Source organism: Trachemys scripta, chromosome 24 (assembly GCF_013100865.1).
Source record: "Trachemys scripta elegans isolate TJP31775 chromosome 24, CAS_Tse_1.0, whole genome shotgun sequence".
In the NCBI taxonomy this organism is placed as follows: domain Eukaryota; kingdom Metazoa; phylum Chordata; order Testudines; family Emydidae; genus Trachemys; species Trachemys scripta.
The window spans coordinates 973,854-987,868 of record NC_048321.1 but is presented as its reverse complement, the minus strand read 5'-3'; the positions used below and the strand labels follow the sequence as shown (position 1 = coordinate 987,868).

Sequence of the window (14,015 nt, the reverse complement as noted above, 5' to 3'; positions counted from 1 at the left end):
CTGTGAAGGAGAAACATTTGCAGCTGGTGGAGGAGAAGGGAGAGGTGGTTAAAAAAGACACATTTTAGAGAACAATGAATACACTCTTTCACGTTAAATTTTGCTGTTCACATTACACAGCACATGTGCTTTCGTTACAAGGTTGCATTTTTCCTCTTATATTGAGGGCCTGCCGGTTTGATGTGAGAGATCACTCACGCAGTGCCAGGCAACAGATTTCGGCTTGCAGGCAGCCATGGTAAGCCACAATCTTTTGGCTTTTTTCACCTTCTTAACATGTGGGAATGGTTTCAAACAGTAGCGCCCTCATTTCCCATACCAAGCACCCATTGGGTTGGCCATTTAAAATGGGTTTGCAATGTAAAAGGAGGGGCTGCGGTTTCCAGGTTAACATGCAGCACAAACCCAACTAACCCGCCCCGCCCCCGCACCCAATTCTCGGGGATGATCACTTCACCCCTCCCCCCCACCGCGTGGCTAACAGCGGGGAACATTTTTGTTCAGCAGAGCAGGAACGGGCACCTCTGAATGTCCCCTTAATAAAATCGCCCCATTTCAACCAGGTGACCGTGAATGATATCCCTCTCCTGAGGATAACAAAGAGAGATAAGGAATGGATGTTGTCTGCATGCCAGCAAACACCGGGACCATACGCTGCCATGCTTTGTTATGCAATGATTCCAGACTACGTGCTACTGGCCTGGCGTGGTAAAGTGTCCTACCATGGCGGACGGGATAAGGCAGCCCTCCCCAGAAACCTTTTGCAAAGGCTTTGGGAGTACATGAAGGAGAGCTTTCTGGAGATGTCCCTGGAGGATTTCCGCTCCATCCCCATACACGTTAACAGACTTTTCCAGTAGCTGTACTGGCCGCAATTGCCAGGGCAAATTAATCATTAATCATTAAACACGCTTGCTTTTAAACCATGCGTAATATTTACAAAGGTACACTCACCAGAGGTCCCCTGTGTGCCCTCAGGGTCTGGGAGCACGCCATGGGTGAGTTCGGGGGTTACTGGTTCCAGGTCCAGGGTGATAAACATATCCTGGCTGTTGGGGAAACCGGTTTCTCCGCTTCCTTGCTACTGTGAGCTATCTACATTATCTTCATCCTCATCTTCCTCGTACCCCGAACCCGCTTCCCTGTGTGTTTCTCCATTGAAGGAGTCAAAGCACACGGTTGGGGTAGTGGTGACTGCATCCCCTAGCATGGCATGCAGCTCCGCGTAGAAGCGGCATGTTTGCGGCTCTGCCCCAGACCTTCCGTTTGCCTCTCTGGCTTTGTGGTAGGCTTGCCTTAGCTCCTTAATTTTCACGCGGCACTGCTGTGTGTCCCTGTTATGGCCTCTGTCCTTCATGGCCTTGGAGACCTTTTCTAATATTTTGCCATTTCGTTTACTGCTACGGAGTTCAGCTAGCACTGATTCATCTCCCCATATGGCGAGCAGATCCCGTACCTCCCGTTTGGTCCATGATGGAGCTCTTTTGCGATCCTGGGACTCCATTACGGTTACCTGTGCTGATGAGCTCTGTGTGGTCACCTGTGCTCTCCACGCTGGGCAAACAGGAAATGAAATTCAAACGTTCGCGGGGCTTTTCCTGTCTACCTGGTCAGTGCATCTCAGTTGAGAGTGCTGTCCAGAGCGGTCACAATGAAGCACTGTGGGATAGCTCCCGGAGGCCAATAACGTCAAATTCCATTCACACTACCCCAATTCCAACCCGCTAAGGCTGATTTTATCGCTAATCCCCTCGTCGGAGGTGGAGTAAAGAAACCGGTTTAAAGGGCCCTTTAAGTCGAAAAAAGGGACTTAGCCATGTGAACGTGTCCAGGCTTAATTCGATTTAACGCTGCTAAATTCGACCTAAACTCATAGTGTAGACCAGGCCTCAGAGTCAGGGCTGACCCCAGTGACCCTGTCCAGTGCTAGGGCGTGCTGTATTGAAGAAAGCAGGATGGGGGGGGCTCAGTGGGGGGTGCTCTCCCCTCAGGGTCAGTGGTGGCCCCAATGACAGTGTAGTCCTAGGGCGTGCTGTATTGCAGGGAGCGGGGTGGGGGCTCAGTAGGGGGCGCTCTCCTCTCCCAGTTAACACTGGCTCCAGTGCACCACCCTGCTGCTGAGTGATGCTGTGCGACAGGGAGCAGGGCAGGTGACTCCGTAGGGGTCGCTCCTCACTAGGAGTCAGTGCTGACTGGCGTGCCACACCCCAGTACATGTACATTGTCACCCCTCACATGCACGCTGTCCCTCTCACAGCCGCACACAAACACTGTGGGTAAGATACACCCTGAGACACGGTGCCCAGGCCCCTTGTGGGGGGACTCAGAGCACCTGGAGGAGCAATATGAGCATGGGAACATCTAGATTTGGGTTCACCCTGTCACACACTCAGTCACACATCCCATCACATGCTCACAGTCACACACACAGTCACACAAACCATCACACACGCTCAAAGTCACACACACTGTCACACACTCACAGTCACTCACACACTGTCACACCCCATCACTCGCTCAGTCACACACTCCATCTCACACACACTGTAACAAACAGTCACACAAACCATTACACACACACAGCCACACACAGTCACATGCTCACTTTCACGCACTCAGTCACACACCTCATCACACCCCATCATATGCTCAGTCACACACCCCATCACATGCTCAAAAGTCATATACATTGTCACACCCCATCTCACACACACTGTAACACACTCCCAGTTACACAAACCGTCACACAGTCACATCCTCAGTCACACCCCCAGTCACACTCCATCACATGCTGAGTCACACACCCCGTCACACCCCATCTCTCACACACACTGTAACACGCAGTCCCACAAACTGTCACATGCTCACAGTCACACATACCCCATCACACCCCTTCACACCCCATCACATCCTAACAGTCGCACCATCACAGTGCACTCACTGTTACAGGTTCATTGTCACACACTGTTGCTCCCTGTGTCACACGCTCACACCCAGGTGGACTCATGTTAACCCTCCCTCCCTGGCTGTTTCTAATCCTCCTCTGGTTTTGCTCATTCTGCAGATGGTCCCTCTGCGTCTGGCACCAGAGGCAGATGTTGCCGGCACAGGCAGCCTGTCCTGCCCCCGCCCCTGCTGCCTGGCCAGACCTGGGATGTTCTCTCACTAGGGATGCCAATTTTGGTTGGATGTATTTCTGGAGGTTTCATCACATGACATAATCTTTAATTAAAGATCAATCTTTAATTCCTGGGGACTCCAGGGCAATCCTGGAGGGTTGGCAACCCTACCTCTCACTTGAGACGCCGTGTGGCAAGCGGGCACCTGGTCTGGGCTTGTGGCTGGTGCAGGGGGAGGGGCCGGCAGCCTGGCAGCTGCACACACCACACAGGGCGAGTAGGCATCTCCCTGCTACCAGGTCACTGGCACCCGCTGCTGCTTTAGGTGTAAGCTCTGCAGGTGGGTTGAGGCCCCATTAAAAGCTTTGAGGCCGGCTGTTGCCAACCTCCCTCCCAAGCCCTGAGCTTAGAGAGCCGCCCGTCAGGCCTCCCTGTGCGAGAGGGATGCAGGGCGACAGGCCCAGCTGGCAGGAAAGCCCACGCCAGGCGAGCCAGGGTTAATTACCAGGTAGGCACAGGAGGGAGCGGGCGGCAGCTCACACTCACGGCTTGGAGCCACTCACTCACCTCCTCACTCACCCCAAAGGCATCCTCCTTGCAGGAGGAACACCCAGCCCCAGCAGATAAAAGCAGCCCCAAGACGCTCTGCTTCTCTGTCTCCGAGCTCCCCACCCAGGATCGTCTCTCTTCTCTGCTGCTCTGGATGCGCTGGGAGAGGCTGCAGGACCATGGCTGGGCGAGGGACTGTCCAGCTCCTCTTCTTGTGTCTAACGCCAGGTAGGCTCCTCCGAGGAACCCCTCAGGCCCTCCCCAGCCAGCGACAGGGAGCGTGGTGTGGAAGGCGAAGCCTCTGGCTCAATGCAGATTGCAATGGGCAAACCAGCTGGGGTAAATAAGACCCGGCCTGACCAGCAGCTTCACCCAGACCCACCCCAACTCAGCATCTGGGAGAGGGTGGGAATGCCAGTGAACTTGGCTCTAAACCCTCCTCCTTCCCAATGGCTCCCAGTCTAGCAATGTAGGGCTCATCTACATGGGGAAATTGCCCAGCATAGCTGCAGTGGAATAACTCCTGTGCTGTAGCCTGTGAGCTCCTTGGGGCAGGAACTGTCTCTTTATTTTGCATTTGCACAGCCCTGACCACCGTGGGGCCTGGTCCCTGGCTGGGGCTGCTAGGCGCTATGATAATACACCTAATAAATAATGTACAGCTCCTTGCACCATGGGGCCTGGTCCCTGGATGGGGCTGTTAGGTGCTACGGTAATACACCTAATAAGTAATAACAATAATAGCTGTGCTGGAATAACTTCCCTGTGGGGACACTTGATTCCAGAATAACAGGGAGTTCATTATGGAATAGGAGCGATTATACTGGAATACAATCATTCTTGTTCTGGAGCAGCGTTCACACCGGGCAGTTTAGCAGGCAGAGCTAGAGCCGAATAGTTATTCCCCTGTAGCCATGTTGCTGTGCCGGTCACTTGTCACCTGTGTACTCAAGCCCTTAGTGCATCACAAAAGTGCTCCGGCTCCATAAATCGGGCACTTCCCGTATGGAGCAGCGCTGACAAAATGCAGCAAGAGAGAAACCTCTTATGGTCCGTCTACACTGGAGCTGGAGGTGTAATTTCCAGATCAGGTCGGTGGACACAGAATAGTTTTGATTGAGCTAGTGCACTACAGCAGTGGTTCTCAACCTTCCCAGGCTACTGTCCCCTTTTCAGGAGGCTAATTTGTCTTGTGAACCCCAAGTTTCCCCTGACTTAAAAACTACTTGCGTGCAAAATCAAACATAAAAATACAGAAGTGTCACAGCCCACTACTACTGAACAATGGCTGACTTTCTCATTTTTACCATATCATTATAACATAAATCGATTGAAATATAAATATTGTACTTACATTTCCTTGCATAGTACATAGAGCAGTATAAACAAGTCACTGTATGGAATTGTAGTTGGTACTGACTTCGCTACATGTAGCCTCTTGTAAAACTAGGCAAATATCTAGATGAGTTGATGTATCTCTGTGTACCCCCGGGGGTTCATGTACCACTGGTTGGGAACCATTGTGCTACACAGAGCAGTGTAGATGCCACGGCATGTGTGGTAGGAGATTTGGGATAACTACCCCCAGTTCGGTCCCACCCAGGACTCCGGGTGCTTGCTCAGGTGGCTAGCCCATCCCACCGTCTGTGCTGCCAGAGCTACGCTGCTATTTTTAGTGCGCCGGTTGTTTGATCAAAGCTAGCATATGTGTAGCTACATGAGCTGGAATCCCCTCAGCTGCAGCAGGAGTGACCATCAGCCAACAGCACCCTTCTCCCGCGCATGTTCCCTTCCGGCTCTGTCCTCCCACATAGCGACACTGGTGAGGGCCCTTTGCACCTGGATTACACTGCACCTAGAAAGTGCTCTGCGAAGAGTCACTAAAATTAATTACACAACAATGAAACACTGGGGAGGTCCCCTCAGGCTCGTAGCAGGCTGCTCTCCCAGAGTACTAAGGCTGGGTGTGTTCTTGCTGAAACTGGCAACTTTAAAAGTCAGTTGAGTGAAATTGTTCACTTCATCCGCTGGGGGCTTTGTGCAGGACGCTGCCCTCTGGTGGCTGGAATGTGTTGGACTGGCACACTCATGTGCCCCCTGCTGCACGGAATTTCAGATCAAGCCCCAGCATCCCCAGTGTGGCGCCCCCTAGGGGCTGTCTCAGTTCACTGGCCTGCAGTAAGTACTAACCAGAGATCACCCCAGGGGCACTGGCCTCAGACACAGGGCAAAACCCACCCTGCTTCGCTGTATTCTGACAGGGCCAAGCGGATCCTTGCAGCAAATACTGAGAAATAGAGCCCAGCTCCAGTGAAAGGAGCCCATCTCTGCCCAGGGCACAGCCTAGTCCCTGCGTGGATAATGCCCCCCTATCTTCTAAAAGCTGATGGGACATGCTTCCCCCAGAGCCCCTTGTCTGACAATCTGCTCACTTGCTCCCACACTGGCAGGCCACTGGACTGGCTCCGTGTACAGCTGGCTCTGGGCACTGCGGGAAGGGCTCAGTCTCCGCAGCAGGCGCCCGGGGACTCCTCCCACTCTTTGCAGATGCTCTGCCCAGCACTAGTCTGTCTGTCCTGTCCTGATGGGCAGCTCTCTGTCTGTCCCTCAGCTCTGCTGGAGGCTGTGCGGATCAATGCAAAGAGCCAGCAGGTGCTGTACCTGGCCCAGGGGGACTCTGTGAGGCTGGGCTGCCCCTATATCCTGGAGCCTGAGGACAATGGACCCACCAACCTGGACATCATATGGACCATGGTGAACCCTGACCAGAGGCTGCCGGTGAGTCTGAGCCCTGTCCCTCATCCCACATTCTTAGCAAGGCCCATCAAATGCCTGGTTGGAATCTGTGCTGGAAGCAGGACCCCTGGGGTCTGTTTCCAGCTTTGCCCCTGGCTTCCTGGGACACCTTGGCCAAGTTTCTGCCCCTGCCTTTGCCTCAGTTCCCCTCCCCCCCATGGGGGAGGGGGCACATGGGCTGCTACCCCCTGCCCAGAACTGGGTCCTTGCTCAGATTCCATCTCCCGCGGATCCAGTCAGATTGCAGAGACCCCTGGGCGCTGCCCCCTCTGCCAACCTGGCTGACGGCACCCTGCCACCCTTCCTCACCCTTACGTGTGTGCATATTCTCAAGCCTCCCCTGGGCGCAGCCCCAGCAGCAGGTTCGGGTCCCCCCCCCAAGGGTCCATTGAATTGTCCTGTCCAAGCTGCCCCTGTGACTTGCCCCAGCAAGAGGCCTCCCTCAAGAGGGGCTGTCACTCTCTGCTCCTGGAGCCATGACTCCTTCCCCCGGGCCCTGCACTTCCGCCTTTCACAGAATCCCTTACATCCCCCCCTCCCCATGCCTGGACACTGAGCTCACCTTGCTTGGGCACCACCAGCCTCTCCACTCCCAGTCGGCCCCAGTCCCTGGGCCAGGGCATTTCCCGCCCCCGCCCCCCCACACCCACTGCCATCAGTGTAGACCGGGGGGTCTCAAACTTCATTGCGCCACAACCCACTTCTGACAACAAAAATTACTACATGACCCCTGGAGGGGAGACCGAAGCCTGAGCCTGCCCGAGCCACACCATCCTGGGGGAGGGGGCAAAGCCGAAGCCCAAGGGTTTCAGCCCCAGGTGGGGAGCCTGGAACTTGAGCCCCACCACCCAGGGCTGAAGCCCTCGGTCTTTGGCCCTGGGCAGTGGGGCTTGGGCTTCAGCCCTCAGTGGTAGAGCTGGGACTGGGGCTGAGGCATGGGCCCACACCCCAGCAACTCTAATACCAGCCCTGGTGACCCCGTTAAAATTGGGTTGCAACCACTTTGGGGTCTCGACCTGCAGTTTGAAAACCGCTGGTGTAGGTCATGCATCTCTAGCAGCTCCCTGTACAGGGCAGTCCCTAAGGACCTGGATTCTCAGCCCCGAGTGCTGCTCCTGCTCTTGTTCTGCCCCTTGGCCGGTCTCCAGTCCCCCTTGCTCACCACCCACCATAGCTCACTGCTGCTCGGTTCCTCCCCATCAGTTCCTGATCTACGAGGACCAGAGGATCAGGTACGGCAGTGCCCCAGGCCTGCAGCAGAGGGTGTCATTTGTGGCCCAGGACCCAAGCCTCTATGATGCCTCCATCCTTCTGGCAAACCTGCAGATGTCAGACTCGGCCACCTACGAGTGCAGGGTGAAGAAAGCCACTGTCGACACCCACCAGGTCACCGTTACTGTGCTCGGTGAGTCCCGCCCCTGCCTGCTGGCCCCTCACCCCCATCAGTGGCAGATTAGCCACTGGGCCAACTGGGCCCGTTTCCAGGGGCCCCAGCCAATTGGGGACCCCCCAGAGAAATGGGTGCCCGTGCCCCAACCCCCTCGCCCACCCAGCACTCCTGCCGGGGGGCAGGGGTGCGCTCTGCAGGCAAAAGGGGCCCCCACTTTCTCTGACCCAGGCCCCTACAAACCTCTAATCTGTCTCTGACTCCGACCCATCCACTGCCTACTGACCAAGCCCACTCACTGGCCCAACCCCTGCCAAGCCAACCCCACGCACTGACCTAACATGAACCCTTGCCAACACCCCCCACGTCACCCTTGTCGTGCTAGGTGAGTCCCACCTCCCTGTTGATCCCCCCACCACCCACTGACTCACATTCTGCCTACTGACCCAACCTAACCCATTAACCCAAACCCACCCACTGACCCAAATTCCACCCACTCACCCAACACCAATCCCTGCTGACACCCACCAGGCCATCGTCACTGTGCTAGGTGAGTCCCACCAACCCTGCTGATACCCCCATCCATTGACCCAACCCTCACTCATTAACCCACCCCCACCCACTGACCCACCCCCACCCACTGTCGACACCCACCAGGTCACTATCACTGTGCTAGGTGAGTTCCAATCCCCACCCACTGACCCAACCCACTAACCCAAACTCCACCTACTGACCCAACCCCCACAACCTAACCCTGCCCACAGATCTAAACTCCAACCACTGACCTTACCATCACTAGCACCCTCCCACCCCTCGAGACCTGCCTCTGCCCACTGTCCCCGCCCGCCATTCCCTGTGGACAGACACTGCCTGCTGATCCGACCCTGCATGCCAGTCCCCATGTGCTGACCCTGCCTGCCAGTCCCCATACACCGACCCGAGGCCACTGACCCTGCCCATCAGTCCCAATGCTCCGACCCCAGGCCACCGACCCTGCCACCAGTCACCATCCCACTGACCCTGCCCGCCCATCCCCATGCACTGAGCCCAGCCCACCGACCCTGTCCGCCAGTCCCCATACGCCGACTCCAGGACACCGACCCTGCCCATCAGTCCCCATGTGCCGACCCTAGGCCACCAACCCTGCCACCCAGTCACCATCCCACTGACCCTGCCCGCCCGTCCCCATACGCTGACCCTGCCCGCCAGTCCCCATACGCCGACTCCAGGACACCGACCCTGCCCATCAGTCCCCATGCGCCGACCCCAGGCCACCAACGCTGCCACCCAGTCACCATCCCACTGACCCTGCCCGCCCGTCCCCATACGCTGACCCCACCCGCCAGTCCCCATGTGCTGACTCCAGCCCACTGACCCTGCCCACCAGTCCCCATGCTCTGATCCCAGACCAACCCCTGCCCACCAATCCGTCTCTGCCTGCCCATCAGCAATCCCCATCCTCTGACTCCCCCTTTCAGGGGGCATTGCCACCTCATGCCTGCTGTACCCAGGCTCTGCCTGCCTGTCTGTCTATCTCTGATCATGGCCGTGTCTGCTTGTCCATTCCTGCTGCTCCTTACTAGCTCCCATTAACTGTCGCAATTTGTGTCTCTCCCTAGAGAAGCCGGCCACCCCTCGGTGCTGGATGGACGGGGAGCCGGTCAGGGGCGGCGACCTCATGCTTAGGTGCTACTCTGACGGGGGCTCCCTTCCCCTCTCCTACCAGTGGTCCAAGATGGGAGGGGACTATGCCATGGGCTGGCTGCCCCCCAGAACAGTGCAGGGTAAGCAGTGGGCGAGGGGTCCCTGTGAGGTGGGCTGCTCGCTATGCTGAGCTCATCGTGGGGTGTTTGCCCCAGGATGGTGCAGGGGAGACGTGCGGGTCCCTGGAGGGTGGGATGCTCTTGTGCTGAGCTGGGAGCCTCCCCTTGGCAATGTCTATGACATGAGTTTCCTCAAGTCTTGGCACCTGGGGGACCCTTTTCATGGATGGAGCAGCCAGGGTGTTTTTGGGGGTGGGCCCAGGCATGGCCCTGATGTGTTGCCAGGGGACTCTGGCTGCCCTGCGCTGTCCCAGGGCCCCCTAGGGGTGGAGGAGCTGGTGCCGCCTGTTGGGGGGTACTTTGTGGGGGCTCACTCAGGGCTGGGTCTCTCCTGTGCAGGGCAAGCCTCTGGGGACCTGATGATCCAGAGCCTGTCACAGGAGCACTCCGGGACCTACTGCTGCCGCGTGACCAACAGGGTGGGCTACAGCCAGTGCATGGTGCGCGTCTCCGTCCCTCGCCCCGGCTACGCAGGTAGGATGGGGGGCACAAGGCCAGGACAGGGGGCAAGTGCCAGAGCGCCCAGCGGGGCAGGACCTAAGTGTCTGGCAGTAGCTCCTTGTAGCTGAGCCCTGAGCCCAGGCTGGGCTGGAAGCGGGACCAGCCTGGTGTTGTGAGCGCTCTGAGGGGATGTCAGTGTGAGGGGCAGCCCGAGGGGCCGGAGCCTGAACAGAGCTCAGCTCCCAGCAGCCCACAGGGAGCACTGGAGACCCCCCTACCCCGTAGGGAACAATGGAGAGCCCCCTTCCCCATAGGAAACAATGGAGAGCCCCCACAGGGAACAATGGAGAACCCACTTCCCCACAGGGAACAATGGAGAGGCCCCCATAAAGAACAATAGAGAACCCCCCCATAGGGAACAATGGAGACTCGGCCCCTCCTGGGCTCTGTGGCTGGCGCCCCATAGCTAGGGCTCTGCTGGGCTGTGATACTTTAGTGTAATCCCGGTTCTATGGGGGCGCTGTGGGGGGAGGGCTGGTGGGCTGTGATGTACGGGAGGGCAGACTGGATGATCTGATGGGTCCTTCTGGCCTTAACCTCTATGATTCTAATCCCTCTTGCCTCCCGCATTGGGAACAATGACCCATAGACAACAATGGAGACTCCCCCATCCCCTCCCCCATTGCCAGGGCTGAGTCCTTTGACCAGTTGCCAGGGAGGGTCAGGTTCTTGGACCCGAGCTGCAGCTCCAGGCTAAAGCACTGACCCCGCGCAGCAGGCACCTTCTCACAGGAGCTATTGCCCATGCAGGGCCCCATGGATTACATGGGCCAGGCCAGGGCCTCATGGGCAGCCCAGCAGGGGACGCCCATGGGGCATGCAGAGTGAATATGGCTCAGTGCCCGTCGGGCAGGGGTGTCAATGGGGCTCAGCAGCCAGAAGTCCCTGCGATGCTTTCTGGGCATGTGTCGCAGCCCGGTGCGGGGAGGGGAGAAGGTGACAGGTTTGCTCCCCTTCCGCAGGTTCAAGGAACGTGGGGCTCATTGTGGGCTCTGTCCTGGGGGCCATTTTCCTTCTGATCCTGCTGCTCTCGATCCTCTGGGCCCTCCTGTGGTACTGCAGACGGAGGCAGTGCCAGCCTGTGGTGCCCATCGAGATCAGGTGACGCCTCTGGGCTGGGGGAAGAGGGCGCCGCGGAAGGGAGGTGGGGAACAAGGGGGAGGGGGCAGGGAAAGAAAGGGGGTTAAGGAAAAAGAGGGGAAATGGGCAGAGCTTGGAAGAGGCTGGAACGATAGAGTGAGACCAGGGAGGAGGGAGCCCGAGGCTCAGGGTGATGCTGTGACCCGAAGCGGCTGCGTTGGCACCCAGAGCGACCCTGCATGCGCCCTGAGGACGAGCAGACTGTGGGCAGGCCGGGCCCTGGCCCAAAGTGAGCCGGCGGAGGGGGCCGGGTGCTAAAGGGACAGGGAGGAGTGACCTCACGCTGCCTATCCCTGCCCACAGAGACAGTGCCCCTTCTGGCCCATGCAGAAGTGGTCACCTGCACCCCTACCACGGCAGCGCGCAGCACGTCAGCTACACGCCGTGCCAGAAGTAGCGCTCCCAGGGGCGGGGAGGAGAGCACCCCCTGCAAGCAGCGGGACTCCCAGCTACGCTCCAGCTCCAAGCAACCCAGGAAGCAAGAACCTCCCCGCTGTGTGCCCAGCCCCACGGCTCCATCCACCCTCTGTGCAGATCCAGGGAGCTCCGACGCTGCTCCTGCCCACGGGAAGCCCATGAACAATCCCAGCCGCTTCGGGGGCATCCCCAAGATGGCGCCGACGCAGGGCAGGGCTCTTGGGTTGAGCTCCCAGGGCAGTAGCAACATTCAGGGTCCCAGCGCTGACCTTTGTGCCTCTTTCACAGGATTGCTGAGCCCTTTCCCCATTTCTGCCTGTGGGGAGTGGGAGAACCCTCACCCGTGGCATAGCCACCCCCACGGCTAGGGAGACTCCTTAATGCACACAAACAAGGCCTAGAGCTGGTAATACTCCCCCCCCCCACAAACACAGTGGGGTGAGCTGTATCACGACATGTCAGGATGTGTGTTGTGACATGATGCACCCGGCACCAGCCGCACACAAGTATGGAATGTGGTGGGGGAAGGGCAGACAGGACCCAGCAGCCTGGGAAGTGCCCCTCTACAGCTCAACACCTTGTTTCTCTAGGGGGCCCTGGGGTTTGCACAGCCTGTCCAGGTTCCAGCTGGAATGAGGGATACACCTTACTCATGGGCCGGGTGATGGGGGCAGGTGGGGAGGGGGCTCTCTGGACCAGGGATGATGGGGAGGGGGCTCCCTGGGGCTTGGGCGATGGGGTGAGATGGGGAGGGGGCTCTCTGGGCCAGGGATGATGGGGAGGGGGGGGGAGGGGGTTCTCTAGGCCTAGAGTGATGGGGTCAAATGGGTAGGGAGCTCCCTGGGACTGGGATGATGGGATCAGGTAGGGGAAGGGGCTCATAGGAGTGATGGGGACAGATGTTGAGGGGGGTCCCTGAGGTCAGGGTTGATGGGGTCTGATGGGGAGGGGTTTGGGGTGGGGGTTTGGGGTGAGGTGGAGTAGAAGCTTCTACACCAACTTTGGTTATTGCATGGTTCAGTCATCATGCTCTAGTGTGGCAGGCAGGGAACCCGGACTCCTGGGTTCTGTTTCCATCTCTGCTACTGATGTGTCCCTGTGTGACCTTGGGAAACTCCCTTTCCCAAGCTGTGCCTCAGTTTCTGCCTCTGTAGACTGCGGCTGGTGATGCGCCCTTCGTCTGTGGAGGGTGGTGTAAGAGCCGAGTGGCACTGTTCCCAGGAGAGAGGTATCAGTCTGTAGATCGTGTGTGTCGCACAGGGGGTACCGGGCTGGCCACAGCGAGTGGCATGTACAGAGTAGTTCCATTAAAGGAGTCAAATGGACTGAATCATTTATGGGAAGCGTCCTCTAACACCATCAGAAGGAGAGACACGCCCCCGCCCCAGCGAGCGTCCCAGGGCAATTGATGGGGCTGAGACCTCCTCCCCGCCTGGCTACAGGCTGGGGAGGGTGTGAGGGCAGTACCCCATTAGAGTCACGCATGAGTGTGCACACACACACGCAGCCCTCTCACTGCATGCTTGCACACACATACAACACACACACATACACACCTTTTCTGTGGCAGGCTCTGGGCCTGCGTGGGCACACGGGCTCCCTTCAGACCCTGTCACCCCTGTGTCCCCATTCTCTTTCTCTTGGTCCCATCAGGACGATGCTGTCATGGCTCCGCAGCCATGGCCCCACACAGCCCCCAGGAGAGGGGAGCTTCCAGTCCCAGCTCCTGCTTCAAACTACTCTCCCTGCTGCCCGGGAGCCATCACTGCCTGCCCAGCCTCCTTGTCCAGCTGGGCTGGGGGCCATGGAGCTCGGATTGACCCTTTGAATGACTGTAATTAACCATTGGAACAATTCACCAGGGGTCGTGATGGAGTCTCCATCACTGAGAGATTTTAGACCAAGCTGAGATGTTTCCCTAACAGCTCTGCTCTAGGAATCATCTGGGGGCAGGTCTCTGGCCTGGGTTATCCAGGAGGTCAGACTAGACGATCACCCTGGTCCCTTCTGGCCTTGGAATCTATGAATCTTTTATATACTCTTCTCCGGTTACTAAGGGCAACAGCCCCAGCCTTGTCCAATCAGGTGACGGAACAGAGAGGAAGGGGAGATGAAGGCAGCTGAGTACTGGGAGGGCAGTGGGAAGGGAGGATGAGGTGCAGCAGCCCCTAATGCTTGCCCATCCCCTACCCTGCAAAACATCAGTGCCCCCCAGAACAATCCCCCCACAGCGACAGTCTGCTCAGCCCAGCTCCCATCATCTTTTCCTGCCCTTGGCACATA

The 14,015-nt window shown here is 57.8% G+C and overlaps 1 protein-coding gene across 1 annotated transcript; it reads left to right on the top strand.

The window, feature by feature from the left end:
- Window positions 1–3,706: 3,706 nt before the first annotated feature.
- Window positions 3,707–12,385, top strand: VSIG8 (V-set and immunoglobulin domain containing 8). Its single transcript, XM_034756641.1, has 7 exons — window positions 3,707–3,896; window positions 6,280–6,446; window positions 7,668–7,869; window positions 9,471–9,635; window positions 10,014–10,148; window positions 11,138–11,276; window positions 11,619–12,385. Exons 1-7 carry the CDS (start codon window positions 3,848–3,850, stop codon window positions 11,710–11,712), a joined length of 951 nt encoding a protein of 316 aa, XP_034612532.1. The 5' UTR covers window positions 3,707–3,847; the 3' UTR covers window positions 11,713–12,385.
- The last annotated feature ends 1,630 nt before the right edge of the window (window positions 12,386–14,015 follow it).